Genomic DNA, 27,689 nt, shown 5'->3' with positions numbered 1-27,689 from the left:
AGGAGAAAATTCCTGAACGTGACTCACTTTTCAAAAGTGAAGCACTTGAGAAGTTTCTGATTTTGAGTTTGCCTGGAAGTACCTACATGGAGTTTTCTGTCATCAGGTGGACTGGAGCGTCAAAATAGAAATTACATTTAGTATTAGGAAAATAAAGAATTAGTATTTTTTTAAAATCTTAATCGGCAGATATTTTGATAAGCAGTGTGTAGGTCCGTGCCCAGGATCCGAACCTGCAAACCCCGGCAAAATATTTTCTTTTCTACATATACAGTTTCTCTTCCTGATGGAACCTTGTGATATCTTGGAAAGTAAGTAGAAAAAATCTTTTGGAACCCTGCCATCCCCACCTTATTTAGAGGGAGAGGCAAGGGCTAGAGATGAAGGCCAGGGATGGGAGAGAAGAAGGTCACTTTATCTAACCCCTTTGCAACACAGCTCAAAGATATTCAGAGGTGACAAAGGCCAGGGCAGCTTCAAACAGAAACCTAGTCTTCTCCCCAGATGTAACTTCCTTGAAGGCAGGTATTTTGGTCTATTTTTTCAATTCCTCACTCCCAAAGTCTAGCACAGTGCTTGGCAAATAGTACACACCCACTAAATATTTGTCAGTAAAGAGTAGCCCATAGTACAGCACTTTTGTCGGCTGCTCAAAAACGTTGGAATTGTCCTATCTCCTATCTCTTCTTGCATATTGCTTTAGAAATTTTCCCCACTCCAAGCCTATTAAAATATTCTCATACACTTTTCTCTAATACTTTTGCTCTTTTAAAAACATATTAAATCCATATATATATTTTTTGTCTTTGGTATGAGTAAAGACACACCAAAGAGCTCTATTTTTATTCAACTTGATAAGCAATTTTCCCCAAATCATTTACTGACTGATCTGCTCTTTCCCTGTGCAGTCTCTCCATCCTGTTTTAGTGATTTACTTGCCTGTTCTCGGCGCATACCACACTGTTTTGGCTGCTATACCTTTATAGTACTTTTTCATATCTAATAAGGAAAGACTAACATCCTTTCTGTTTTCTTTTAAATTTGTAGTTAACCTTGCAAATTTTCTTTTCCAACTGAGCTTGAGAGTCAACTTGTCAAATTCTTCATTAAAAGTTTTTCTATTAACTATTTGATCCAGCGATCTCACATCTAGGAATCTATCCTAAAGATACAGTGGCGAAAAAAAAGACAGAACCAAGGACCAACTCCAGTAGAAACAACCATTCTTAGAACCCTGACTGCAGTCTCCAAATACCATTTCCTAACAACAGGAACCAAAAATTCTTGAAGAAATGATTGATTTCAGATCTATGGCAAGAAATACACAACATGAGCTTGGAACATCCTGTCATGATAGAAACCAAAGAAGCTATTAAAGGTTATAAGGGCACCAAACGGAATTAGAAGGCAGCCTGAAGGAGCTCCTTCTGGCCAAATAAGTTGCAATTTGAGTATCAATAAAAATAATAATTGGAATGGATTTAAATGTATCAAGTATTATATACATACACATTTATTTGTGTGTATGTATATATATATATTTACATCATCAGTTAGTACACACCCCAGGCGAAATGCCCAGTCCATGTAAACAATAACTCAAATGGACTGAAATACACATACTTTTTTTAATTCAGTACCACCTCTGGGGAAAAATCCAATTATCTGTTATGAATGGCATGAAGTGAGACATTACTTTGTCTTTAAAATTATACATCAGTATTCAAAGAGTAACTCCCTGTTCTAGTACTCCAACACGTGGCAAGTTGTGTTCATACGATCCTTGCTCTTTACTTAGTGATAAACTCTTTCTTTCTGAGTTGTTCTCCTCTGAAATCATAACCTAACCTCCATGGACACTCCCCTAAGTTTTTGCTCAATTTGATTACTCTCTCTTCTACAAGACCATGGCAGTTAACTGTAAATAAGACATTAAAAAAGTGAGAATTGTGGGGGTCAGCCTGGTGGCGCAAGCGGTTGAGTGTGCGCACTCCGCTGCGGCGGCCCGGGGTTCACGGGTTCGGATCGATGCACCGCTTGTCAAGCCATGCTGTGGTGGCGTCCCATATAAAGTAGAGGAAGATGGGCATGGATGTTAGCTCAGGGTCAGTCTGCCTCAGCAAAAAGAGGAGGATTGGCAGATGTTAGCTCAGGGCCGATCTTTGTCACACACACAAAAAAAGTGAGAATTGTGATGGAAAGGAGGAGAAGAGAGAAAAAAATTAAATTGCCTTTTTCAGTATGGTTTTCTTTTTTTTTTTTGGTGAGGAAGATTAGCCCTAAGCTAACATCTGTTGCCAATCCTCCTCTTTTTGCTGAGGAAGACTGGCCCTGGGCTAACATCCGTGCCCACCTTCCTCTACTTTATATGTGGGATACCTGCCATTGCATGGCTTGATAAGCGGTGCATAGGTCCGCGCCCAGGATCCAAACCTGCAAACCCCGGGCCGGCAAAGCAAAAGCCTGTGAACTTAACCACCATGCCACCGGCCCAGCCCCTCAGTATGATTCTTGACAGTGCCTGGCACAGAGTATTTGCTCATAAATATTCACTAAATGAATGAATTAATGAATGAGTGGATAAACTCTAGGATACTGCGGAGAGAGGCACTCGAGTGAGTCAGTCTTGAGTGAGCAGTGGGAATGTACAGAATATCTGTGTGTGTGTGAGCTGTATTTCGTAGTTTTGTATAAAAAAGATAAAGTTTTCTTTTTGTGCCTTTATTGTCCTTCTGACATGAACAAATACTCTTGTAATATTAATCTCAGCTCACGTCAGTAACATTCCCTAACATCTACGTTAGCATTTGTGCAGATTTCTCACTGTACTACTTATTACATATACCATACTTTAAGCTGTGATTCTAGTTTTCTTCTCTTCTTGCATAGAACTGCTGAGTATTTACAGGAACCATTATATCTGTCGGCAAGACAATATATTAAGCTTAAAATAGTAAGAAGGATAGCAGGACTAGAAGTCCAAGCAAAGAATTACACAAGATCTGGGTTTGGAATGCACTTTAAAGACAGAGGAGGAATGGATGATTTACTGACAATAATTTACCCGCCTCCCCCAATCTTTGTGCTTCTTCATACTTAAATAAAAACAAAATTCAATAAAAACATTTTTCATCCCACAAATCTAAGAAGTAAATAGAGCTGTGGTAATGTTTGTGGAATGTGGTAGAGGTCCAGCACTCGATTCTCTTTTTAGTGTTCCTGAAATAGTTTACATCATCTGCAATCCTTTGTAAGGCATTTAAGAAGTCGAATATTTGGGTCCAGAATATGGAATGAGGCAAACCCTTTGCTGCCAAAGAAAGACTCGACATGGACTTTGTATGGCAGAAGGTTATCACCATCTGTATTGTATCAAGCTGCTGATTAGTTTGTATAAATATCTGGCAGGAAAGTAAGCTCCCCTTGTCCAGCAATAGTCATTAGAATGATAAAAATGCAGGGTTGTGTAACATTGTTCTAACACCCGAGATCCATCACCATTACACAAGACTGCAACCCCCCCTCAAGTCAGGCCACAAGGGAACTGTTTTGAAAAATGGTCTTGAAAGAAAAAGAGAGGTCACAATGAATCTGACGTGGGGACAATATTTGCCCTTGAGCTCCATTAATTAAACTACACGTAGATATAATACCAACCACAGCGCAATCTTAGCTTCAGTTACCCACTGTAGCCAAACTTGACTGAGGATAGTTAAGTAGAGAAGCTCATAAGTCATCTTTTAAAAAGTTTCATTTGGTGAACGGATACCTATTATGACTATATCAGAGCCACTCTCCTCCAGGAAGTAGTAAACTAGTAAATTATGTCAGTGTTTCAACTTGTTTTCCACATATATTTTTTTCCTTGTTAGGAAACATTAAGTACAAACAAGACACTGTAAGCTACTTATAATACTTTCCTCATCCTTCAAACTCTAAAATTTTACCAAGCTTCATCTGTTAGTTAATATATTTAATTTGAATATTCAAATATTCTTCAGTTCAAGGAATGTTTTTGTTTTATAGTTTTGAACAGAATTTCTGGGAAAAGAAGTCATTCATCTGTTGGTTCATCATTTTCTGGACTTTATATATTCTATTTTTTTTTTGTTTTGATCTCATTCTGCTTCCTTCTGGTTTTGGTGAACCGTCTCAAGCTTTTCTTCCATACCACCGGTTTTACACAGTGTTGTTTCTTTTCCCTTCTAGCTAAGAATTAATCCTGGCGTTGCATTTATTTTCCCTGTTACAATATTTCTTTATTTTACACAGTTCTCTCTTCATTCCTTTCAGCTTCTTAGCCAGTTTTGCTTTCATTTCTGTCCTTTGTTTATCTCCTCATTTCTCATCTCCATTTTAGGGTTTTATTTATTTAAGTTAAGTGCATGGAACAAATGCTTTCTAGGATTTGGTTCTGGGTTTCATAGTGAATTCTTATACTTTATCTGTATCTTACATTCTAGCTTTATTTTGTTCAGCAGAAAATTTTCAAAGATGCCAGATAGAAGATTTTGTCCCTCCTTTCTCCTCACCCGTGAATGAAAAGGTATATCCAGTCATAGTGTTTGCAACAAACAATTAACAACTGAGTAAATGAGTGCTGGAATACATAGCTATAAAATTTGCTATCATTATTATTATTAAAACAAAGGGATAACCTATCCAAGTAATTAGTGAAGAGGGTTAAAAATAAGCCACACACTGTGTCTGTTTAAAAACAGAGGGTCTAGAGCAGCACTGTCCAATAGAATTTTCTGTAATGACTGACATGTTATCTGCTCTCTTCAATACAGTAGCCACTGGCCACATGTGGCTACTGAACACTTGAAATGAGGCTACTGCAACTGAGGAACTGAATTTATAATTTTATTTAATTTTAATTAATTTAAATTTAAATAGCTACATCTGGCTAGTGGCTACAATATTGGACAGTGCGGGTCAAGATAGATATATCCCATTCCAGGAGGAAAAAACACAAAAAGTCTAGAACAGGCCTGTGAAAATATTCTGTAAACTCAAGAACTGCAAAATTAACTTGAAGATTTAGAAGACTACATAATTTAATACTGAAATAAGAAAATAAGCACAATGGAATGGTGCTTCATCACTAGGATGTAGAAAGTCATAGCATCTATGAAAACAGGAACTAAAAGCCAGAGAAAGAGAAACGGCTAAGATGAAAACAGAGATGTGTAGGAGGAGAGGAATTTGATAAGAAAATAATGCAAGGAAACCCAAATGCAAGGAAAGACTTAGAAATCCACATCAGTGTTAGTGAAATAAAATATCAGCAATTCAAACTGATAGAGCTTAGCACAAATTTTAGTGTAGAAAAGGTCACTTACAAATATAGATACACAATTCCAAATAAATACTTCCAAACTGAATTCAAATAGTATTCAAAGGATTTTTCTCCTTTATTCAATAAGGCTATTCCTCAAATGCAAAAACAGATTAAAATTAGTTGGTCTTTTGGTGTAATACAACACACAACTGTCCCAATTAAAAGAAAATAACCCAAGATACTAAATAGGCATTCAATAAAATTAAATTCTTCTTTTTTTAATGAATAAAAATTTTGGAATAAAGCAACACCTCATTAATATGATACATTATCTACCTCAAAGCAACAATGTAAATCACATGCAACTGTGAAAACTCAGCATACTTCCCAATTAGATAAGGAGCAAATCAGCAATTCTAAGTATTTTCACTATTATTTAAAATCCTTTTGAAATTTCTAGCCAAAGCAGTAAGACACAAAATCATAGTAAGTATTGTATTGCTTAAAGCTTCTGCCCCTTCTCAAAAAATCAGAACTAAAAAGCAAGGAACCTTGGAAAATATATTCATCATACTTATCAAATAAAATATTAAGGTCCTTAAAAAATAAAGATTTTTACATTTCTCTAAAGGAAAAGAAAGAGAATAATAATAGAAACACAATACAGGTGAGTGTTTTTTTGTTTTGTTTTGTTTTTTTGTGAGGGAGATCAGCCCTGAGCTAACATCTGTGCCTATGTTCCTCCACTTTATATGGCACGCCGCCTCAGCATGGCCTGACAAGCAGTGCCTCGGTGCACGCCCGGGATCCAAACCCGGGCCGCCAGCAGCGGAGCGCCTGCACTTAACTGCTATGCCACGGGGCCGGCCCCCAACAGGCGACTGTTTTGACCAAACAAAACGAAGACCCTCCACCCCCAAAAAAATTATATTTGTCAGAAAATATGAAAAACATTTAACATCACTAATAACCAAAATAATGTAAGTTAAATAATAGTAATACTATTTTTTCACTTCTCAAATGGCCAAAGATTTTCCTTAACTTAAAAACTGTAAGTATGTGGGGAAACAGATTCTTCTATTGGGAATGCCACCTGGACTGACAATATTTTGAGTACTGTGGGACAGTGACGAAAGCCTTAAAAATGTCAAATGATTTGAACTACTGTTCTACATCTAAGAATCTCTTAAGGAAATAACCATGGTTACATACCAAAAATGATCAAAAGGATGTGTATCCCAGAATAATTTGCAATAATAAAAAAATGGAAACAATATAAAATTCCAACAATAGGTTATTGGTTTAATTACAGGGCAATCATGAAATATCATTATAATGACATTTTTGAATAATATTAAATTTAAAAAGTAGATAACCAAATACAATGATTTTATTACGTTAGTGTGCATGTATGCATAAATGTACTGCATGTGTGTGCATGTATGTATGACTATGACTGACAGCACACACATCGAAATGTTGACTGTCTCTTGGTAGTATATTTACAGTGTTTTATTTACTTCTACTTTGTAGTTGTATATCATTTCCAAATTTTCTCTTTCTCTTCTCCTCTATTCCTCCCCTGGGGAATGTCCTGTGAACTCAGACTTTGAGTCTCACCTGTAAACTAATGACTTCTAAATCTACGCCAAATTAAACTCAAACTCCCAATGTGAAGTTCCAGTGGCTCACTGGACACCTCCACCTGATGTGCCATAGGCCCCTCAAACTCAACATATCCTCTCCAAGCACAAATAAGGGTTCCTTCCTCTTGTTGTTAAGATATATCAATATTTTATATAATTAAAATATGGTGGCACCATAATCTATCCCATTTACAAGTATGCAATCTAGCAATAATTGATGATGCCTTCTTTCTGATGTATCACCTTTAGTAATCAATCCAGACTTATACATTTCACCTCGGAATTATCTATCTACCTCACAGTCTTATTGCCCCAGCCTTGGTTCACATACTGGATATTGGTTCTGCTGGATTATTGAAAAACAAAAATTGTTTTAACCATCTCTAGCTGAAGCTGCTCTTCTTCCGTATCCATTGTTTCACTTGCCATCAAAGTTCTTTCTGAAATACTGATCTAATTTTGTTTTAAAACTTCCATTATTTTCCCTCTGGTCTACAAAATAAAGTCTAAATTTCTTTACATGTCCTTTTACTATCCAGTCCTAAATAATACTTCCAGGCACATCCCTTACCACATCCCTATCTCCTGCTTACTGCCCCAACCTACCTCTTACACTATATTCTCGCTACACCAGTCTATTTGGAGGTTTCAGAACATACCAAGCTTTCCTTATGTTTGCTCTGCCTGGAAATTCTTAACAGCTCTTTCTCATCTCCCACTATCTCTACATCCATTTTTACCAGTTCTTCAAAATCCAGATCAAAGTTCATCTCCTCTTTAGAACTTTCCCAAATCCTTCTGCTGTGCAGAAAATATTAAATCCACCTCAATGCCACCACTACATTCCATGACACTAACCCCATTATAATTATAGTTAGCACTTATATATCTAGCTACATCCCAAGCCAGACAGCAAGATACTCTATAGCAAGGATTGACTCTTACGTTTTTACACTACTGATGATCAAAAACCCATTGACAGATGAATGGATAAAGAAGATGTGGTGTATACATACAATGGAATACTATTCAGCCATAAAAAAGATGAAATCTGACCATTTGCAACAACATGGATGGACCTTGAGGGTGTTATGCTAAGTGAAATAAGTCAGGCAGAGAAAGACAAATACTGTATGATTTCACTCATATGTAGAAGATTTAAAACAACAACAACAAACAAATAAACACATAGATATAGAGAATAGATTGGTGGTTACCTGAGGGGAAAGGGGGTGCAGGGAGGGTGAAATGGGTAAAAAGGATCATTTGTATTGTGATGGATGGGAACTAGACTTTTGGTGGCGAACACGATGTAATGTATACAGAAGTCAAATTATAATGATGTATATCTGAAATTTATAGAATATTATAAACCAATGTTACCTCAATAAAAAATAAAGAAAAAATAACACTGAAATAGGTAGATGAAAGAATAAACAAGCAAATGCCTTAATTTTCATTAGCTATATGACCAAGATTCAGAATAAACTAATAAATTCTAAGCCAAACGTTGTTACAGTAAATCCTGTTCTGCAATTGTGAAATGAAAACTCTTACAAATATATTTAAACCTATTTCACCAAATCTGTATGGAGCCTCTATTACATACCAAGTACTGTGCTAGGGATTTTTAATTATACTATTTGATGATACAACAGAACCATTCCCTAAAAACAAACAAGCAAAAAGTAAAACAATGACAAAAGTATAACAGAAAAGAGTATCCTGCAGTAACTGAACTTTCCGATATATACTGTAATATCAAATCAATCACCCTTAGTATGTCTCATTTATTTTAAGTATTTACTCAGGTTTCATAGACTGAAATTCTAGAATGAAAAAAAAAATGTTGGCTTGGGTGACATTTAGGCTATTTATTACAGTCTAGCCAAATCACAGAAGAACCAGAGGGACAAAAGAGAACTTAATCTCAGATTTATGGTCACAGAGTTTTTCCACCCACATACATGCTTTAGTTATTAAACAGGGACACAAATCATCTTGAAATGGACCCATAGGGACAGCACATCAAATTGGGAAATGATGTGCACAGGAGTTGATGAGTAGCAGACTTAATCCAGACTGTAAAAAACAACAGAATAAACACGCAAAACACCAAACAATTTTCCAATGATGCCAAATTCCACCATCCATTCTATAAACACACAAGGAATAAAGAAAATGTAGATAGTAACAAGTAAATTCATCAGAATCCGAATGAAAATGAAAGAGTTAAATGACATGTCACTCGAACAAATTGCTCATTTACAAGATAAAAAAATCCAATTTAAATTTATTGTTAATACTGTCCTGAATAAATTTATAAAACGATTTCAGTTGACATGTTAAATGTTTATACAATATGACTGAGTAGCCGTTAGCCCATAAAGTCAAAGATACTAGAGAACTGATTCATGTGCCTCACATCAAGAGGTCAAAGGGGAAAGTAAGATAATCGCAAATGATATCTGGGCATCGGTTTATGGTTTTACAAATGACTTAGGCAAAGAATCCAGAGGCACTTACTTAACATGACAAAGAGAACTGTCATAAACCAACGGGCAAAATCACGCCTGAAGTATTCTCATTAAATTCAGGGACAAGGCAAGAATGCTCCATCACATCTGTTTGAAAAGTCTAGACAATATAATGAGGCAAGAAACAGAAAGAAGTGTAACAAAAAAGTACTCATATTTCAAACGAAAGAAAATCAAATTGAAGGGAAATATGGAGAGGTGCTAAGAAAGAGTTATGCACAAGAATAGCTATTTTAACTGCAAAATTTTACAGTAACAACTGACCAGTAATAGGAGATTTGAAAATTCTATTGTGGTCTATCTACATGATAAAATATACGTGAAAGGTAATTTTAGGAGAATTGTATTGCATGGGAAAACTTTCAATATGCAGTTTTAAAAATAAAAATTAGAGAATGCACTTTTGCTACACATTTACATATAATAACATACGCACTCACACATAAAAACAGTAAGAGACAAAAACTATAATAGTTACTATATTTTCCTGTGCTATCTAAAACTATTAATGGATATATAATTTCCATAATGAGGAAAAAAAGCAAAAATTATTTTTAGAGAAACACTTGCAGATGGAAATCAGTAAAGACTTCTTATTTTTTTCTGTGTGAGGAAGATCAGCCCTGAGCTAACATGCGATGCCAATCCTCCTCTTTTTGCCGAGGAAGACTGGCCCTGGGCTAACATCTGTGCCCATCTTCCTCTACTCTGTATGGGACGCCGCCACAGCATGGCCTGACAAGCGGTGCGTCAGTGCGCGCCCGGGATCCGAACCCGCGAACCCCGGGCTGCCGAAACGGAGTGAGCGCACTTAACTGCTTCGCCACCGGGCAGGCCCCAGTGAAGACTTTTAATGGTTACCCTTGAATTAAAGGTATCTGGACAGTTTTAAGATAAAAAAATTATGAAGGATAGTCTTAACCACACTTGGGTTGTCCATAAGGATTGGATATCCATTTAATTAGCTTAAATAAAGTGGGGGATTTATTAGAAGAATATAAGGATCTCTCTCCAAACCCAAGAATAGGGAGAACTGGGCCTCAAGAGAGATTGGAACAGGAACAAGCTGCAAGGAACCACCGTGGCTACACCCTCTAACATTCCATCTGTTTCCTTCTGGGGCCATGCTGTATCTCGTCTCAGCTTCTGTCTGCACACCTGCCTCATCCACTCATCTTTACATGGACGGGATTCCTCTGGTTCTCTGTGCACAGTCTTAACTCTATATTCCCTACCTACTGGTAAAAAAAATCCACTCTCTCAGAGCTCTTTGTGCCCTAGCCCAAATTTCCAGAAGAAGGAGTATAAACAATTCATCTCAACCTCTGGGTTGTCACCCTCCATCCACACAGAAAGGGACATCCTCCACAGGTGGGCAAGGGAGGGAGGAGGAGGATGGGTGTGGTTCTCAGTGAAAATAGTTGTTGACAGACATGGACTACACAAGAAATGAGCTACAAAGACAAGAAAGAATTTATTGCTATGCCTAGATTTATCCAGTAGAAAAACTGTTTTGGAAATTTATCAGGTCAAATTGTCCTTCCAGAAAAACACCAAATGCCAGGAAACATGGTGTAGAGATTGGGAGAATTCAAGTGTAAAACTATTGCTGAGAAAGTAGAAAAATGTTATTTACGATTCAAAACTGTCAGGAAAGAAATGATGTTGTTTTACTGGGAATTTTAATAGTCACTATGAAGGAAAAGTTTAGCGGGAGTTTAGAATAGATGAAAGACACAGAGAATCTAACCATTATATTGCAAATATTTGAGCTTCACAATAACCCAACTCTAAAACTCTTCAAAAAGCCAGATATATTTCAAATGAAATCTACTGACCCATGGGGGATTCAAAGGAATGGGGTTGAGGTGAGATTTTAAGTTCATGAACTTACTGTGTATTTTATTTGTTATAATGATCCTAAATTTATCAAAAAACACATTTAAGTGTGACATTTATTAGCATTCCAAATAAATGACATTTGGAAGTTTGTTTTGTTTTTCTTTTCTTTTCTTTTTTTTATTTTGTATTTTAGTTTGCATGAATGACATCAATTACCATTAGAGAGCAAAAGATTCTGTATTTCATATCTCAAAAAAAAAAAACACCCTGAAATTAAACCCCAAATGATTAGGGTTGAGTTTGCGTACATTAGAAGATTTATTATATGTATATACTTAAATAATCAATGACCATAGTAATATTTACATATGTTATCATTCAAAGGTATTGACTGTTAAAATTACATTGATTATAATATAGTCTCTGGTGGATTAACAAATTATAATTTAATTGCATGCTGCCACTTAAAACAGTGACAGTGTTCCTTAAATATGCATTGGATATATAAATGAATCTAGTTTATTACCTAAGGTACTTGAGGAAAGATTTTTCTAAGCATTGATGATCATGGAGCTAATTGCTAAAGTGAGGTGTTTTTACCCGAAGAAACTACTAAAATAGTCATAAGGGAGTTGTTGTTTTTCTTTTTTTTCTTTTGTGAAATGGGATGGCACATGAAAAAAACAGGAATATTATGATGCAGGGGAACACTGAGTATCTCAGACTAGGATAAACCAAATTTAGTTGGAAGACCAACTTTTGTACTGAGGTTTGGCATACAAATTTATAAACTTAAGTTTACGCTGTATGATATTTTGAGACAAGAACTAGATGTACCTAGGACTAGAAAAATTGATTTTGCTTGAACCACATTTTTATTTTAATACAGGGTGTGAGCTTGAGCACACACCTTGGATTAGAGGAATGTAAGAATTCAGAAAACTAGATAAATGAAGAAGACAGAGGCAGATCTGTTGCAAATAGAAGCTATGGTCTTCCACTGCCTCAGTGGCTTAGTCTCTGCAACGACTGATAGGGACATCTGTTAAGATACACGAGGTGGGGGACGCTGGCCAATGTAATTCTTCTGTATAAAAATGACATCTGAGAGGCAACTCCCTGGACTGAATGGGGTGAAGGGGGTGAGTGATAAGGGTGACCACTTGGGATTATCAGGCACTTTAGAGAGTGTCCATTCAAATGACAGTCTCCAAATGTTCACTATTCTTAGTCCTGTGTCTGTGCCACTCGGCCTTCTGCTTGGTCATCCGTATACCCAAGTCCCCTCACGGCTGCCCTCTCCGCCTCATGTCTTTGCAATGAACTTCACTGATGAGTATGTATCAGTGGGTCTTGCACCTACTAGATCTTCTAACAATATAGCACAGAGGCAGTATTACCTGGTGGTTAAGAATTTAGACTTCAGCCCAGACTGCCTGAATTTGAATTCCAGTATCTGGACTTCCAGCAGTGTAACTTCAGTCAAGTTACTTACATTCTCTGAGCCTCAGTTTCCTCATTTGTACTTTAGAGATACTAGTAAGCTAACTGAGGAGGTTTTTCTGTCGCAAGGATTTAATGAATTCATACAGTGAAAGTGCTTAGAGTGGTACCTGACGAGTAGTAGTTACTCATTATCATTATTATGATTAGTAAAAGGAACTTTTAACATGTTGGTAGAATTTGTCTGTCAAGTAGATAAACCAATTACAATGAAAAAAACATTTCACTCAGAGCTGTGAATGAAAACAGGTAACTGTATTTGTGGAGGCTGACAAGATAGGATTAGGAAAAATTATGACTCTATAACCAATAACCATACAATTCCACCACAGCCAAGAAGAGGTGATAATGTCTTGGGCAGAGGAGCAGAACAATAACTACTTGAACCTGTGCTGTTATGAGGATGACATTACAGGAGTAGTTTAAGGGCAGCGCTGGCAGAGACATGGAGGGGGGAAAAAAAGCCAAAACGTCAGATGCCTGCACACTCCCTTCAAAACTCTCTGGATGGAGTTCTCTCCAAGGTGCTGGGGGTTTGCCTCCTTGTCCAGATTTAGGGGGAAAAAGTAGGGATTCACACCTGTCTGAGATTCTACTCAACATTTCATATTGCTCCCTTTGGAAAGTGATCTGAAAGGTGAATTTGCTAAAATTATGATAATTTATCATTTAAAAAGTCAAGCATCCACTGAATATTCCTTTGAGAAAATGTCACAACTATCCTTGTTTTAGTTCAAAAAAAAATCAGAGAAGCACAATACTACCCTTAATATATTAAAATTAAAAATACTAAATATACTAAGATATTTCTTTTCAAGAACTCTAAGGTTATAATGAATACCATTTTCTAGGTCCTGTAGCAGACAGAAAATCAAATAAGATGTGATCTCTATCCTCAACAGCAAAGGGGAGACAGATGTCTCTCCACATCTGGGGAAATGTTCTCTCTAGATAACAAGTGCTATGAAAGAGTAATATACATTTCCCTATAATTTCCTTATTTAATTAGATATGTCCACACAGTATTTCTCCACATTTGGGGAAAACATCAAATAGGTGAATACAGATTGCTCTGCAAAATTCCTGCAAAGTAGACTTCAACTACCTCTGCCTATTAAATTCTGACATTAGGCCTCATGCCTTGAAATTATAGGAGAAACTATAGGAGGAAGAGGAAATTTTGAAAGAGCAAAAAGTGAACGGAAATAAAGAAAAAGTCATTGGTGCCCTCTGTGTTTGTGGACTACCAAATACTGGCCTGTGTGTGTTCCTGGGAAAACTCTCCATCTTTTCTCAGATCCCACTTCCAGTAGTACATCCAATAACTTCTTACTACTGGAATTGTCTTGCTTAGTGGGCAATAAAGGGACTCAAGCCCAGCTATTTTCCCTGGTCCTCCATCACCCATGGAAAAGTCACACATCCTTGCTTTGCCAAATGTTAGTAGTGCAGGCTGTTCCTCTGAGGCCCCCTTTCTGTCTGCAACAGTAGATACTGTCAGTGCTCCCCAGCCACCTCCCCGCCCCCATATCCCAGTATCTGTAACTCTTTTCCCAAGGGCTTTCTTTGGTGCCTGGAGACGACTCTGTCCACTTGCAGGGGAGGTGAGAATGACAGAGAATGAATGTCCCCCAGGGAGCAACTCTCAACAGTGATTGATGGGAAATGGTCTACAAATACCCCAAATTTCACTCAGTTGTGATAATTCTAAGGCTTGAATTCTACACTGGTTCCCAGTGTTCCCCACTGGGATTAAGCATCAGTTACCGTTTCTGTTCTTGGTTCCCTTCCTTGACTCACATGCCCCCTCTCCTATCAATGTTTACAAGGATCACGTCCCAAATAAGCTACTCGCACTTGAATCCTCACCTCAGGTTGTGCTTCTAGCAGAACCCAAGCTGAAACACCAGCCATGTCTCTAGCTTGCTTTGTCTCCATTAAATAGGCACAGGGGCAAACCAAGGCTTCCACCCAAGTAAATTTCCAACCAGTCTTAGAACGCTGCTCTCCCCTTCACTTAGCTGCTGCAAGGGGAAAGCACTCCGTGAGGGTCAGGAGAGATCTGCCTTTCAATGTGAACACTGCTCTCCCCCGAAGCCAAAGATCCCAATGGCCGCTCTCTTTCTGTCTCTGGTTTTTTCCCCGCTCCTCAGTTCTCTGATGGTATAAACTTGAGCAGGGTGCTGGGTGGGAGCTGGGGGTGGGGGATGGTTGATTTTGTAGGGCCTGTTCTGCACAGTAGCCATGAACTCTGAGGGAATGTATCATGCTTAATTGTTGGTGGCTCTCTTTAAAATGTGGAATACTCAGTGCTCATTAGTTTAAGCCATGGGTCCCGGTGCCAAATCTGGGACAAGAGAGAAAGTCTGACAGAAGATCCCATTGCAGATGACTATTTAAAATACAGATTTTCACTACTGATTAGACACACATAGCCTAAACTTTGGTATATTTATTGCTAGAAAATTCCAACAATAACTGCCTGGAATCATCACTTTTGGAACAACATTTAAAAGCCAAGTATGCATATTTTGAAGGAAATTGTGACTAAAAAGCAAGAAATTTTGGCTAGAAACAGTACTGTGAAAAGCACAAACAAATAAAAGTTGCTTAATTTCTTTCAAAGTCATTTGCAGATTCATTTGGAAAGGTAAAGCCTATAAAACAGGCTTGAAATGATGAGGCCGTATTTGCAGATATAGCTCAATTGGTGCATGTCAAAATGAGTGAGCCAAGTTGAAAGAGATGCCCTTATCAAAATACCCTATCAAACAAAACATCTGAATGTGCCTGAACTCTCTCCACCAGCAACATCCAGTAAATAGATCGCCTTTTACTTCACAGAACAAAAATCACAATAAAAATTGAAGCTTGAGGGCTAGAGAAGGAGAATTAATTGTGGAAAATGTCCATTGAGGTGACTACTGCATTTACATGTGATAACACTGGCGGATTAGAGAACATCTTTCCTCCCTGAGAATGTTCTTCGGTGAGTATTACTAGTCAGAGTAAGAGAGACTGACAGAGCAGTGGGTCAGCATCCCTCCCCATGTGTGACAAGCCAAAGGAGGGCCACGTTCATTCTCCTGACCTCTCAGCAAGGTGATGGAGCCAATTATTTCCACCATCTGCAGCCTCAGCACCCTGCTCTGTTTCACATCCTGGCCAGCTATCCAGGCTCCTCTCCTCAGTGAATACCTGCTGGGAGCCTGCCAAGCAGTGAAACCACCACTATCATCTGTGTGCAGATTTTTATGTGAATCTAGATTCTCAAGATCCAATGTGACACTAAGAGAGAGGAGAGGGACAGCTGGGTGAGTGACAGGGTCAGTAGGGTCAGTGCTTTCAACCCAGCTCAGTTTTCCTGTCCTGACAGACTCGATGCTAATAGCATGTGGCATTCAACAAAAAAAGACTGGAATTGTTTCATTTCAATTTCCTGATAATAAGCTAAGGGGTCATTTTCTTTCTTAAAGCAGAGCTGTATTGTGGAATAGAATACAAAGTTCTCAAGAATATTTAAGACAAAAACTGAGATGTAAAAGGATTTTTACACTAGAGACCAATCACTTCAGGCTAAGCCTCCAGATGCCCCAAAGGTACATATTCAATCACCTGCGCCCAGGTAGACATCGACCTTTTACTTCCTAGTAAGCAATACATGTCCATTATAACTAATTTTTCAAATGCAGAAGAAATGGATATATTTAAATAGGTAAATATACTACCTGGAGATAACTACTGTTAATATTTTGAAAATTTTCTTCCTAGTTTTCTTCTGAATGCATATATTTTATGAAATTGAACTTAGATGTACAGTTTCACATACCGACGGTAAACAGAGTTTCAGCTCATTTAATATATTTGCCCAATTTACTATGTCATTAAATAGTCTTTAAAAATACGACTTTATTGACTATAATATATTTCATTGTGGATATGTTATTTTACTAAATCTCCTTGAGTTGTTGGGAGCTTGGCAGTTGCTGCCTCTAGTTTCTGTGTGGAGTGTCAGCCTTCAGAGTTACCCTCTGGCCCCCCCATGGGAAGAGGGCTTCCTCAGCCCTCTCTCCCCCCTTCTCTTTGGCCTTTGGCTGCCAGGAAGGAGCCCATCTAAGTTTCAGAGGTAGGCTCCATGTTCCCAGCACTGCCTGTTCCTGGGGAGGCAAGTCAATCTCATTTAGAGATTCAGTATTAGGAAGCTGTGCACCTAAGCCACATTCTTCACATACTCCATTACCAATATCATCTTTGAAATTAAAAAAAAAAAAGAAACACTATACGGGCCAGCTCGATGGCGTAGTGGTTAAGTTCGTGCACTCCGCTTCAGCGGCCTGGGGTTGGCAGGTTCAGATCCCGGTTGCGGACCTATGCACCGCTTATCAAGCCCTGCTGTGGTGGCGTCCCATATAAAGTAGAGGAAGATGGGCATGGATGTTAGCCCACGGCCAATCTTCCTCAGCAAAAAGAGGAGTATTGCCAACAGATGTTAGCTCAGGGCTAATCTTCCTCACCAAAAAAAAAAAAAAAAACCCCAAACCCCACTATATTTTGCATTAGCAACCAGTATAACCAGTTGCGGCAGGATGGGCATTAAACAAAGAAGGCTAGTAGGAGCATTTCAGCAGGAATTAAGAAAATTCATGTCCCTCAAAATATATTTTATATACTCTAGCAATAATGTACAACTGGAAAAATATCCAACTTGGACTTTACTTGTTACATGACTAAATAAATTTACTAAGCAAATTAACTCAATCATGTAATAAATCCTGCTAAAAACTTTCTTTAAAATGTTTCCTTCTATTAATCTTGTAAGAAGTTATTTTTTCCTTAATTTTGAATTGTATCTATTCACATGAAACAAGGTAGCTATCACTAATTCAACATATGTAGTCATTAGAACCCATTCTTAAGTTTATAGCTTTCAAATGTACTGCAGCTATGAAAGAAATATATGCTCTGATTTGAGAAATCTTTATTGCTTAACTCATTATACAAATAAAACAGCAACTGCCTGAATTACCTCATGAGAAAGACAGATAGCAAAGACAACAAACTCTTTAAAAATCTTTTCATCAAGATTGATAGAAGAAATGCACCTAATAATGGGCTGCAGATTTCATTTTTCACCACCCTCATCCATTTCACGTGAAGCACTGTAACAACATTTATGAGCTACAAGGACAGCTCTCACAGAGTTTTTGTATCCACCATTGGCTTCCAAACCAGAGCAGGTTATTGTACGTAAGCAGATTCTATGCCAGAAATCCATTGTTTATATGGCCTGGGGAGCTTTAGAGAACAGTCTTAAAAATCTATGGGACAGGGAGAGACAATACAGAACAAGAAACTCCTTTTAATGTAGAGGTCTCTTAACCTGACAGCTTACTCTAGAAAAGCCAAAGAAGCACCATGTTTTTCTGAGAAATGTTAATTTGGGTTTACTAAATTAACAATAAAATATTGATTTTATTTTGTAGTATGCATTTTTTCCCCATCACTCTCAGTATAATCTTTTATTTGGGAGTGAATGCCATATTATTTTAAAGGCTTCTGGTTCCTGGGAAACTAACATAGGAGGTTTGTTTTGCCAGGATTTAAATGGATTGCTCTGGAACTTGGATAGTTTTTACTAACAGAAGTATAATCTAGCACAAGGACTAAGATATTTTTTAGTTAGGCAAGGTCGGAGCCTTCCATCTTGAGCTGGGTCAGGCCAGTGCCATTTGAGGAAGAAATGAAGTGGGATTTCCAAACATTTCCCTGGTTAGACACATGCTCTTCCTGACACACTGGTATGGCAAAGACTGTTCGTTACTTCCTTGGCATCCATCCTCTCCTTCCTCTTCAAATGTGGGCATGAGACCAAGTTTTCCCCAATGAGATCTACGTGGAAATATTGTGTGGATTGCCACAGAGTCTCCTTAAAGAGCGATGTGACTCTTTGCCCTTTCCTCCTTCCTGGGGTCTGGAATAAGCCCCTGATGGTAGGAGCTCCAACAGCCATCTTAGACCATGAGGTGAGCTGAAGATGGTGGAGCAGAGAGCTGAAAGGAGAGACTCTAGATCCCTGAAGACATCATACAGCTGCCACATTAGAATTTTCTACTCAAGACAACTTGAGAGAGAAACAAATGTTTATCTTGTTTAAGCCAGTGGTACTTTAGATTTTTCTATTACATCCAGCTAAAATTAGTCTGAGCTAATTCATGGGTTAAAAAGGAAGCTCAAAAGACAAACTAGAAGGGATTATACCATCTCAGGCTCTGCCAGTGATTGGTCCATGTTAGACCATGGAATAGCAATCAAGGACCACAAAATGAAATTCCAAGTGCCAGGTGGGGACTCTAATGAATTGAGAGAAATCACACCCAGAATTGCTACATATTCTAATTTGTCAAGAGTAAGCCAAAAAGTCAGATTTTTAAAAAATATGATCTACGGATTTTAAAATGTCTGCTAAAATTAAAAAATATATATTGCGTGTGTGTATATGTATATATATATTTAAAAATGCACATAAATACACACAAATGTGTCTCTGTGTGTGTTTATATATATTTATATCTCCAATTGAAATGCACCCATGGGATGAATATGGCCTGAAAGCCATGGTTTACGTCCTCTAGGTTAGACTGTTTGGCTTTATATCTTATGTAACACTTTCACAGCTCTGGAAATGGAATCCCCCACTTCTTCCTGACTTTTGATACAACTCAAGACTCGAAGATAATATAGTAAAATGTGAGTGAGGATGGGGAATAGGGAGGAGGGGAGGAAAAAGACCAGATAAGGGGTCACAAGACTGGATTGACTCTATCTTTAACATTGACTTACCTATGTGATTAGCATTTAGTTATCTAATCTGTCCTAGAATCGGATGCCTTTCTGTAAATCTGATTCTGTAAAATCATAATATGAAAGCACTTTGTAAATTACAAATCACTTTATAAATTAAAGGTATCTCTGGTCAAGAATGAATACATTTAATAATTCCACTTGTGGCCACTCTTAAGAGAAATCCTCTCTGAGCACATTTGTATCACAAAGACATTGAGGGGCACTTTTCTGTCCTTTGACCGCAGAAGTGAAGTAGGACAGAGCAGTCTACAATCTCTCTATAGCTAAGCATTCACAGCCTTTGACCAAGAGTTCTCATGATGCATTTCAACCAAACATAATTTAATACTGGCAGCCAAAATGATAAATGTCTTTAACAGTAGCTGTAGGTATAAATTCTTATTACATACCACAATGTCCTGAATGCTGGGAAAAATAAAACTAATAAATAAAATACATGCACATGCTAGATAAAGAAGAAATTTGAATTCAATATTTGAGAATTATTTGCTCTCTCTCTCTTCAAATGAAGAATTTTAGTACCATTTTTGCCTGGGAAATATACATGATGTCTGGATCTATTTTATGCACTGGGAATTCACTCATTCACACTTCTAAAGTTCTGATGGGATTACAAAAGAAGTTCCTACGTAAGACCAAGGCAATATGAGAATTGTTTAAAAGCTTAAGAAGCATAAAAGAGAGAATGTTTCCAGAGGTACATTCAGAAATATATCTTTTCAGATGTGGAGAAAAGGGAACCCTCATACACCGCTGGTGGGAATGCAAAGTGGTGCAGCCACTATGGAAAACAGTATGGAGATTCCTCAAAAAATTAAAAATAGAAATACCATATGATCCAGCGATTCCACTTTGGGGTACTTACCCAAAAAACATAAAAACACTAATTTGAAAAGATACATGCACCCCTATGTTAATTGCAGCATTAGTCACAATAGCCAAAACTTGGAAGCACCTAAGTGCCCATCAACAGATGAATGGATAAAGAAGATATGGTGTATATATATGATGGAATACTACTCAGCAGAAAAAAAGATGAAATCATACCATTTGTGACAACATGGATGGACCTTGAGGGTATTATGGTAAGCGAAATAAGTCAGATGGAGAAAGTCAAATATCATATGACTTCACTCGTACATGGAAGATAAACAAACAAATGCCTAGATACAGAGAACAGATTGACGATTACCAGAGGAGAAGAGAGTGGGGGGAGGGTGAAAGGGGTAAAGGGGCACATACGTCTGGTGATGAAGGGAAACTAGACTTTCGGTGGTGAACATGATGCAGCCCATACTGAAGCCAAAATATAATGATGTACGCCTGAAATTTACACAATGTTATAAACCAACGTGACCGCAATAAAATAAATTTTAAAAAAGAAATATATCTTCTTGGCATGGAAAAGAACTTAGCTTCTGCAACAGTGAGCAATTCTTGACATCTAAATCATGCTCTGAGTTTGGAACAGCTGAATCCACTGCAGATGACTCGCCCACACCTTTCTATAGGAAAGGAGAACCCAAACTTTCCTTATTCCTTTAGCATTTGGGCCATGAGAAAGACTGCTACAAAGGTTATTATCGGTTTATTGTATTAAAACAAAATGGTCCTAATTTTATTCATCAGGGTTTTAATCTAGTGGCATCTCACACATCTCCAGGTTTTATTAAAAAACTTAAAAGTAAATACTTTCTTCCCATGAGGCTGAGAGAGCAGATTACTCTCCGGGTAAAGGTGTGAACGTGTACCAGTGTGGACATATAATGATGATGCTCTTTCCTTGAAGCAAGGAAGAGCTTCTGTCTATCTATTCCCAGTCTTCTGGTCATCTAAACCTCAGATTTTTGGTGAGAGAGCACATTCCTCACCAGAGGATCACATTTCGGAACTCGGGAACAATGAAGAAAGTGGAAATTTTTTTTCAAAGGAAGCTTCATGCTATATTTGTTTAACAGATATTTAGCCAAAATGAAGTGGGAATGAGGGGCTCTGATTTTAGTCTGACATGAAAGGCTTAGGAGATGGAGAGTCTTGCATTCATAGTGGGGTCAATCCAAAATATGCAGTCTAGGAAAAGCAATACATAAATACATGGTGAGGAGAAAAACCGGGAAGAAGGGTCGTTATGAAACAATCATTCCCTGGAAAGGAACAGCTGAAGAGCTTTCGGTTAATTTTGTAAAAGATTTTCATGGAATTAAGTTCAAGGTGCCAACTCTTTCCCCCATTCTATTGATTGTGTCTCTGGAAGGATCTGTGCTAACTCCAGATTTCCTTTAGTCTTTGCACTCCTTGATGAGTGCTAGGGGGTGGTGTGTAAAAAGAAAAGGTCTACTCTGCAATTTATCCGTTCAAATACAGTGTGACGATAGTGTTCATGCATATACTCTCTATCCAGTTGTACAATCCCAAGACCAAATTAAAAAATGAAGAAACACTGTCATCCTTTTTGTTTAGTCAATCACATGTGCTGAAAGATAACAGCAAATTTCATGCTGGTAAAAGACATTCCACATCTTGAGATTTTACATAAGAGGAGTAAGAGGTCTGAATTGTGAGGGGCAGCTGTGCACTTGCAAGCATGTATCTATGTGTATATTTGTGTATGTGTCTGCCTGTGTTTGTGTCTGTATATAGTTGTGTGGGCATTCGGTTTCTAATGGAAAAGTTTTGAAAAACTAATTTTTCTGGGGAAAGTGATTAATAACCTCAAAAACGTCCTTACGATTTTCATTTTCACATAAAGGTCAGACCACAATCCGTTCCAATATTACCGTTCTGCACACACGTGGGAATCTGAGGAACTGTCTTATTTCCCTGATGAAATGTGTAAGTTTCACATCCACACCCAAACTACACAGCTTACCATTTTCAAACTCATTCTGAGAGGAAAGACATTTAACTGATCTCTATGCAAAAAATTCACATTCAAACCTCCACTAATGCCATTTCTAAACACTGGTCATCCTCTATTAATTTTCTCCAAATATTGTATTTAATTATACCTAAGAATGCTCATCAGAAGTTTGGGAAAGTTACAATAAAGACATGTAGGTTTCCAGGTTAGACAGGGACTGAGTCCAGCTGACCCTCTCCTGCACCTTCTCGTAACCCAACCAAAATAAGAAAAGAAAAATAAAGTCAAGAGGACATTCAGTTAACACAAACTTCTGAGAAATCTCTGCTTGTTAGATTACAAATGGATCCAGACTGAAGAAAGGCACTGGGAACCTTGTTGGCAATTCCACTTTCCAAGACAGGATGTAGTATTTGGAAGGAGAAAACTGAAGACAGAGTGGGTCTTGAGGCGAGCAGTGCATACTCAACTGATTACCCATTTAACTATTTTGGATCAACAGTACTCAGAGGCCCCAGGCAAATCTGGCCAAACCAAACAGAGGAGCTGGTATATGGCAAGTCTTTCCCCAACACAGCAGAGTTCTTCTCTGATGGAGTGGGCAGGGACATCAGGAATAAGGCCAGCCACTGGGACCTCATGAGTACTTGGAGTGGAGGCCAACAGAGCACTGGGTCTGCAAAACTGAACCCTGCCCGGTGCAACTACTTCAATAAACAGAGAGCATCTTTAAGGTGTCATTTCATCTCTTAAAGGTAAAAGCCTTCCAAACTTCATAGGAAATGAAAAAAAGCACAAATGAAAAGTAGATTCAATAGAGTGATAAAATGATAGATGCTATCACCATAAACAAAATTAAAAGGCAAGTGAAACAGAGGAAAAAAAACACTTGTACTTAGAAGCAGAAAAGTTAATATCATTAAGATTTAAAGAGCATTCACAAATCAGTAAGAAAGAGAACCATTCTCAAATGAAAAATGGATAATAGTCTCAAAATATTTTAACAGATAGTCAAAAAAGAAGAGCTATATATGGCTAATAATAGATGAAAAAAAGTGTTCAGCCTCACTAATAAAGAAATACAACTTAAAGTGAGACTCCATTTTTCACATATAAAGTCGGGGTTGCATGCTCAAATGATACTAACCTGTGCTAGCTGCATCCTAGATGCTGATCCAGGCACTGCAATATGGGAGTGCAATTTGGTACTAATTTTCTGCAGAGCAACTTGGCACATGTATCAAAGGCCTTAAAAAATAGGCCTAGTCTTGGATGCAATAATACCTACCACTTCAGAAATTTGCATTGAGGAAATTATTAGAGATACAGGCTAAGATTTAGTCACACAGTGCTGTCTGTAACAGCCTAAATGTATAATAATTGGTAATTATGTAACAAAAATAAGGGCACATTCCACACAGTGGAATACTATGTGGCCACGAAAAAATGATAAAGTGGAAAAGTATTTCTTATTATGGAAAGAAGACTGAAAATATGGTGGATAGAAAGTCAAGTTATAAAAGAGAATGTACAATATGATCCTTTTTTGGGTAAACGTTATTTATGCATGATATATGTACATGTATGAAAACATATCTATTACCTAGACAACTGCAAAAAGTCAAGAATGGTATATACCAAAATACTACAATGTATTTACAGGAAATTTTTCTGATTATTTTATTTATACAATAAACACTTATTATCAGTTAAATAAAACGTATTTAAAAATAAAAAAAAGTGAATCAAAGAGACTTAAACAAGAATCCAGATACAGAAGACATATTCCAAAAATCAACAATATTTCTATACATCAAGAATAACTGCTTAAAATTTAATTTGAAAAGATGCCTTTCATGATAGCAATATTGAATAGAATATATTGAGGTCTAAATTTGGAAAATATATGCAGGATTTAATTATTAGAAACCTACAACTTTACTGAAGGATATAAAAAGGACTGGTTATAAACGGACATACTATATTTTTTACTTCAAAGGACTATTACTATAAAATGTAAATAATCCCCAGTTGAAATCAGAATCCTGGCTAGTTTCATTTGGAATATGTGAAAATGAATTAAAAATTCATATTAAGTAATAAATACATAAGAATTGATTTAAAAAGAATAGATAAGATAAAAGGAGAGAGAATTTGCCCTACCAGATATTTAAATATATTGTAAAGTTATAATAATTAAATCATTTTTGCAAAGCTTAAAAATAATAGATAATAGGATGGGATATCTATCATCCAGGATAATAAAAATTATTAGAAATCATTTTTTCCAGGAGGAGATCAAATACCCATAAACATTCAGTGTATGATAAAAGTGGCATTCAATTAAATTGGGAAAGGATGGATAGGCTATTAAGCAAATGACGCTGGAACAACTTGTTAACTACTTATTAAAAAATAAAATTAGACATCTTTGTCATACCATACACTAAAGTAACTTCCAGACAGGTTAAACTGTTAAATGGAAAACTATTTCTCCAACTTGGGAAATAAGAAGGCCATTCTAAGAATATAAGCAAACATAGGATCTTAAAGACAATATTTGATGGATTTGAATATATAAAATTTAAATAATCCCTCTAACACCACTGCAATAAACAAAAGTAAAAGGCTTTTACTTATATGTGACTGGAAAAATATTTGCAGCATATACAAAAAACAGTTATTGGCCTTACTATATAAAGAGCTTTTACAAATCATTAAGAAAAAAAAAAAACAAACGTGCCATAATTGCAAAATGGGCAAAACTTATAACCAAGTTAACTATCAAAGGAAAAATACAAATGCCCAGTAAATGTCCTGGAAAATGTTCATCCTCAATAAAACTAAAAAATTTGGATTTGCTAAAGTGCTACCTCTATTCACCTATCAAATTGGCAAAGATATTAAAAATAATAGTCCATGTGGCAAACTTAGTGCCATGATACTCTGCTGGTGGGAATGTAAATCTACACAACCCTCCAAGGGAGAATTGGACAACATATATCAAGAAGTTTATGTTTATTTCCTTTAATTCAGGAACTTTATAGAAATTCTCCCTAAAGAAGAAATCAAAGGGGTCCACAAATATTTGTGTTTACTATAACTTAGGTAATAAAAAACCTAAGTGTCCAACAACAGGTGACTGGTAAAATAAATTATGTATCCATGGGTACACGCATTCAATGGGATAGTGCGCAACTAATGTAGATATATATTATATTAGATATATAATATAATAATGTAATCATTTCATGACATAAACTAAAAATGTAGCTACAAAACAGCAAGACACTAATTTGGTTAAAAGTATGCACAGATGTGCATACTGGGCAAATGTTCAACAACAACATGTAAACAGTGGCTTTTAAGGGTGATGGGATTGTTTTGTTTTCCTTTTCCTTCTTTTTGCTTCATTCATTCCACAAACATTGCTATTATGTGTCAGACATTTCCATATGTTCCAAATTTTCTTCAACTGAATATGTATTACCTTGTAATCAGAAAAAGTTAAATTTTGTAAAAGTCCATCATCTAAAGCTTCCTCTTTCAGATGCTAAAAATCTTGTAAAGGGCTCAGAGCAAAAATAGGAAGGGCATGCAATGAAATGCATATTGAAAGCATAAAATTATGTAAAAGAGAATTGGGGAAATACTCAGGTCATTTCACGACTTACCTTTAGAGACACTTCATAAAACATACTCACCTGTTCCAGCTTGGACACGGTCTGTCCCTACAAGCGTGAAGGTGAACAGCATCTTAAGGACCCCTTCCTAAGAGGGTCCTTAAAGAAGACCACTTAAAGAGCCTGACATCTCGCTAAGCGTTTAAAAGTCATCATCCCATGGGGCCCCCACAACAATAGGAGGGTAGATATGAGGGGGATTTTGTGGATGGGGACGCTTGACTTGGGGAGGTTGTGGCTTGCCCAAGGTTGAGAGAAGGGCAGGCGGTGGCGGGTGGGAAGGCCCGGGGGGCGAGGGCGGGGGTCGGGGAGGGGCGGGCGCCTTACCGCGGCTTGCTGGAAGGCGCCCTTGGTGTAGGTGCCGCCGCCGCGGTAGGTGATGGCCGGGATCTCTTGGCTGAGCAGCGCGCACTTGTGCTGGTGCGCGCGGCGGGAGGAGATGTAATCGACGCGCGGCACCACGTTGTTCTTGGACGAGAAGGTCACGATGGCCACGCGCGTGGCCGTGGGCACCACGGGGAAGTCGGACAGCAGCTTGCGGACGAACTTGAGCTCGCTGAGGAAGTTGCCTTGGCCCACGCTGGACGACTCGTCCACCAGGAAGACGAGCTCCAGGCGCTCGCTGAGCTCCCGCAGCCGCCGCACGCGGCGCCGGAACGCCTGGCCCAGCCGCTCCACTTTGCTCTCCGCCGCGTCCTCGCCGGGCGCGGGCGGCGCGGGCAGCCGCCCCGGGGCCCCGGGCGCGGCCTCGGGGAAGAGGCGGAAGCTGAAATTGCGCGACGGGGACATCTGCTGAAAGGTCGCCCAGCCCGAAACGAGCGCCAGACCCCAGCAACAAAAGGCCAGGCGCGGCCACATCGCGCTGGAGACGGAGCGGCCGCCCCGGCGCGGAGAGACGCTCGGCGGCCGGGCTCGCAGAGGGGCGTGCGCGGCGCGGGGCGCGGGACGGCGACCGCGAGCCTCAGCGCCCTTTCATCTGACACTGGGGACACAATCCAGACTCCTCCGGCAGCTCGGGGACTCGGGAGGCAACGGCGCGCGCTCTCTACCCCTCTCGCGCTCCTCTTTTTCCTTCCCTCTCTCCTCCTCCTCTCTCTCCCTGAAGCCTATAAAATGTTTGAAGGAAAGGGGGCAGTCAAGAAAAATCTCCCGCTTCCCTCCGTCTCTTCCTCTTCCTCCTCTCTCTGTCTCTCCCTCTCCCCTCTCCTCTATCTCTGTCTCTATCTCTCTCCTCCCCCTCTCATTCTCCTCCCGGGATGTAGCCAAAGACTCGGAGATTCCATGACACCAGAACCCCGCGTCTGTCAGGCTGTCAACATTCCCGCAGCAAGCGCACCAGCGCCGGAGCCCTGATTGATCCCATATGTCTGGCAGGAGCCGCAGAGGAATTCACTGGAGATGGATCCAGATACCGAGAGTGCCACAGTAATTGGAAACACTTTGTAGAGGAAAACACACACGGACTGGCCA

At 38.4% G+C, this 27,689-nt stretch overlaps 1 protein-coding gene across 2 annotated transcripts in view; it reads right to left on the bottom strand.

Moving 5' to 3' along the window:
• Positions 1-27,377, bottom strand: part of SVEP1 (sushi, von Willebrand factor type A, EGF and pentraxin domain containing 1) — a 178,125-nt gene extending 150,748 nt beyond the window's left edge. Inside the window, exon 1 of one of the 2 annotated variants that reach the window (XM_087419320.1) lies at positions 26,547-27,377. In XM_087419320.1, coding sequence (XP_087275446.1) covers positions 26,547-27,077 — 531 coding nt within the window. In that variant the 5' untranslated portion in view covers positions 27,078-27,377. The remainder of the gene's footprint in view (positions 1-26,546) is intronic. The other variant, XM_087419319.1, reaches the window with a different exon arrangement.
• Positions 27,378-27,689: the final 312 nt, after the last annotated feature.

This window comes from Ceratotherium simum, chromosome 29 (genome assembly GCF_057802395.1).
Source record: "Ceratotherium simum simum isolate JZ-2026a chromosome 29, ASM5780239v1, whole genome shotgun sequence".
NCBI lineage: Eukaryota > Metazoa > Chordata > Mammalia > Perissodactyla > Rhinocerotidae > Ceratotherium > Ceratotherium simum.
Note: the sequence above shows the minus strand (reverse complement) of the source record. Positions and strands in the feature narration are given on the sequence as shown.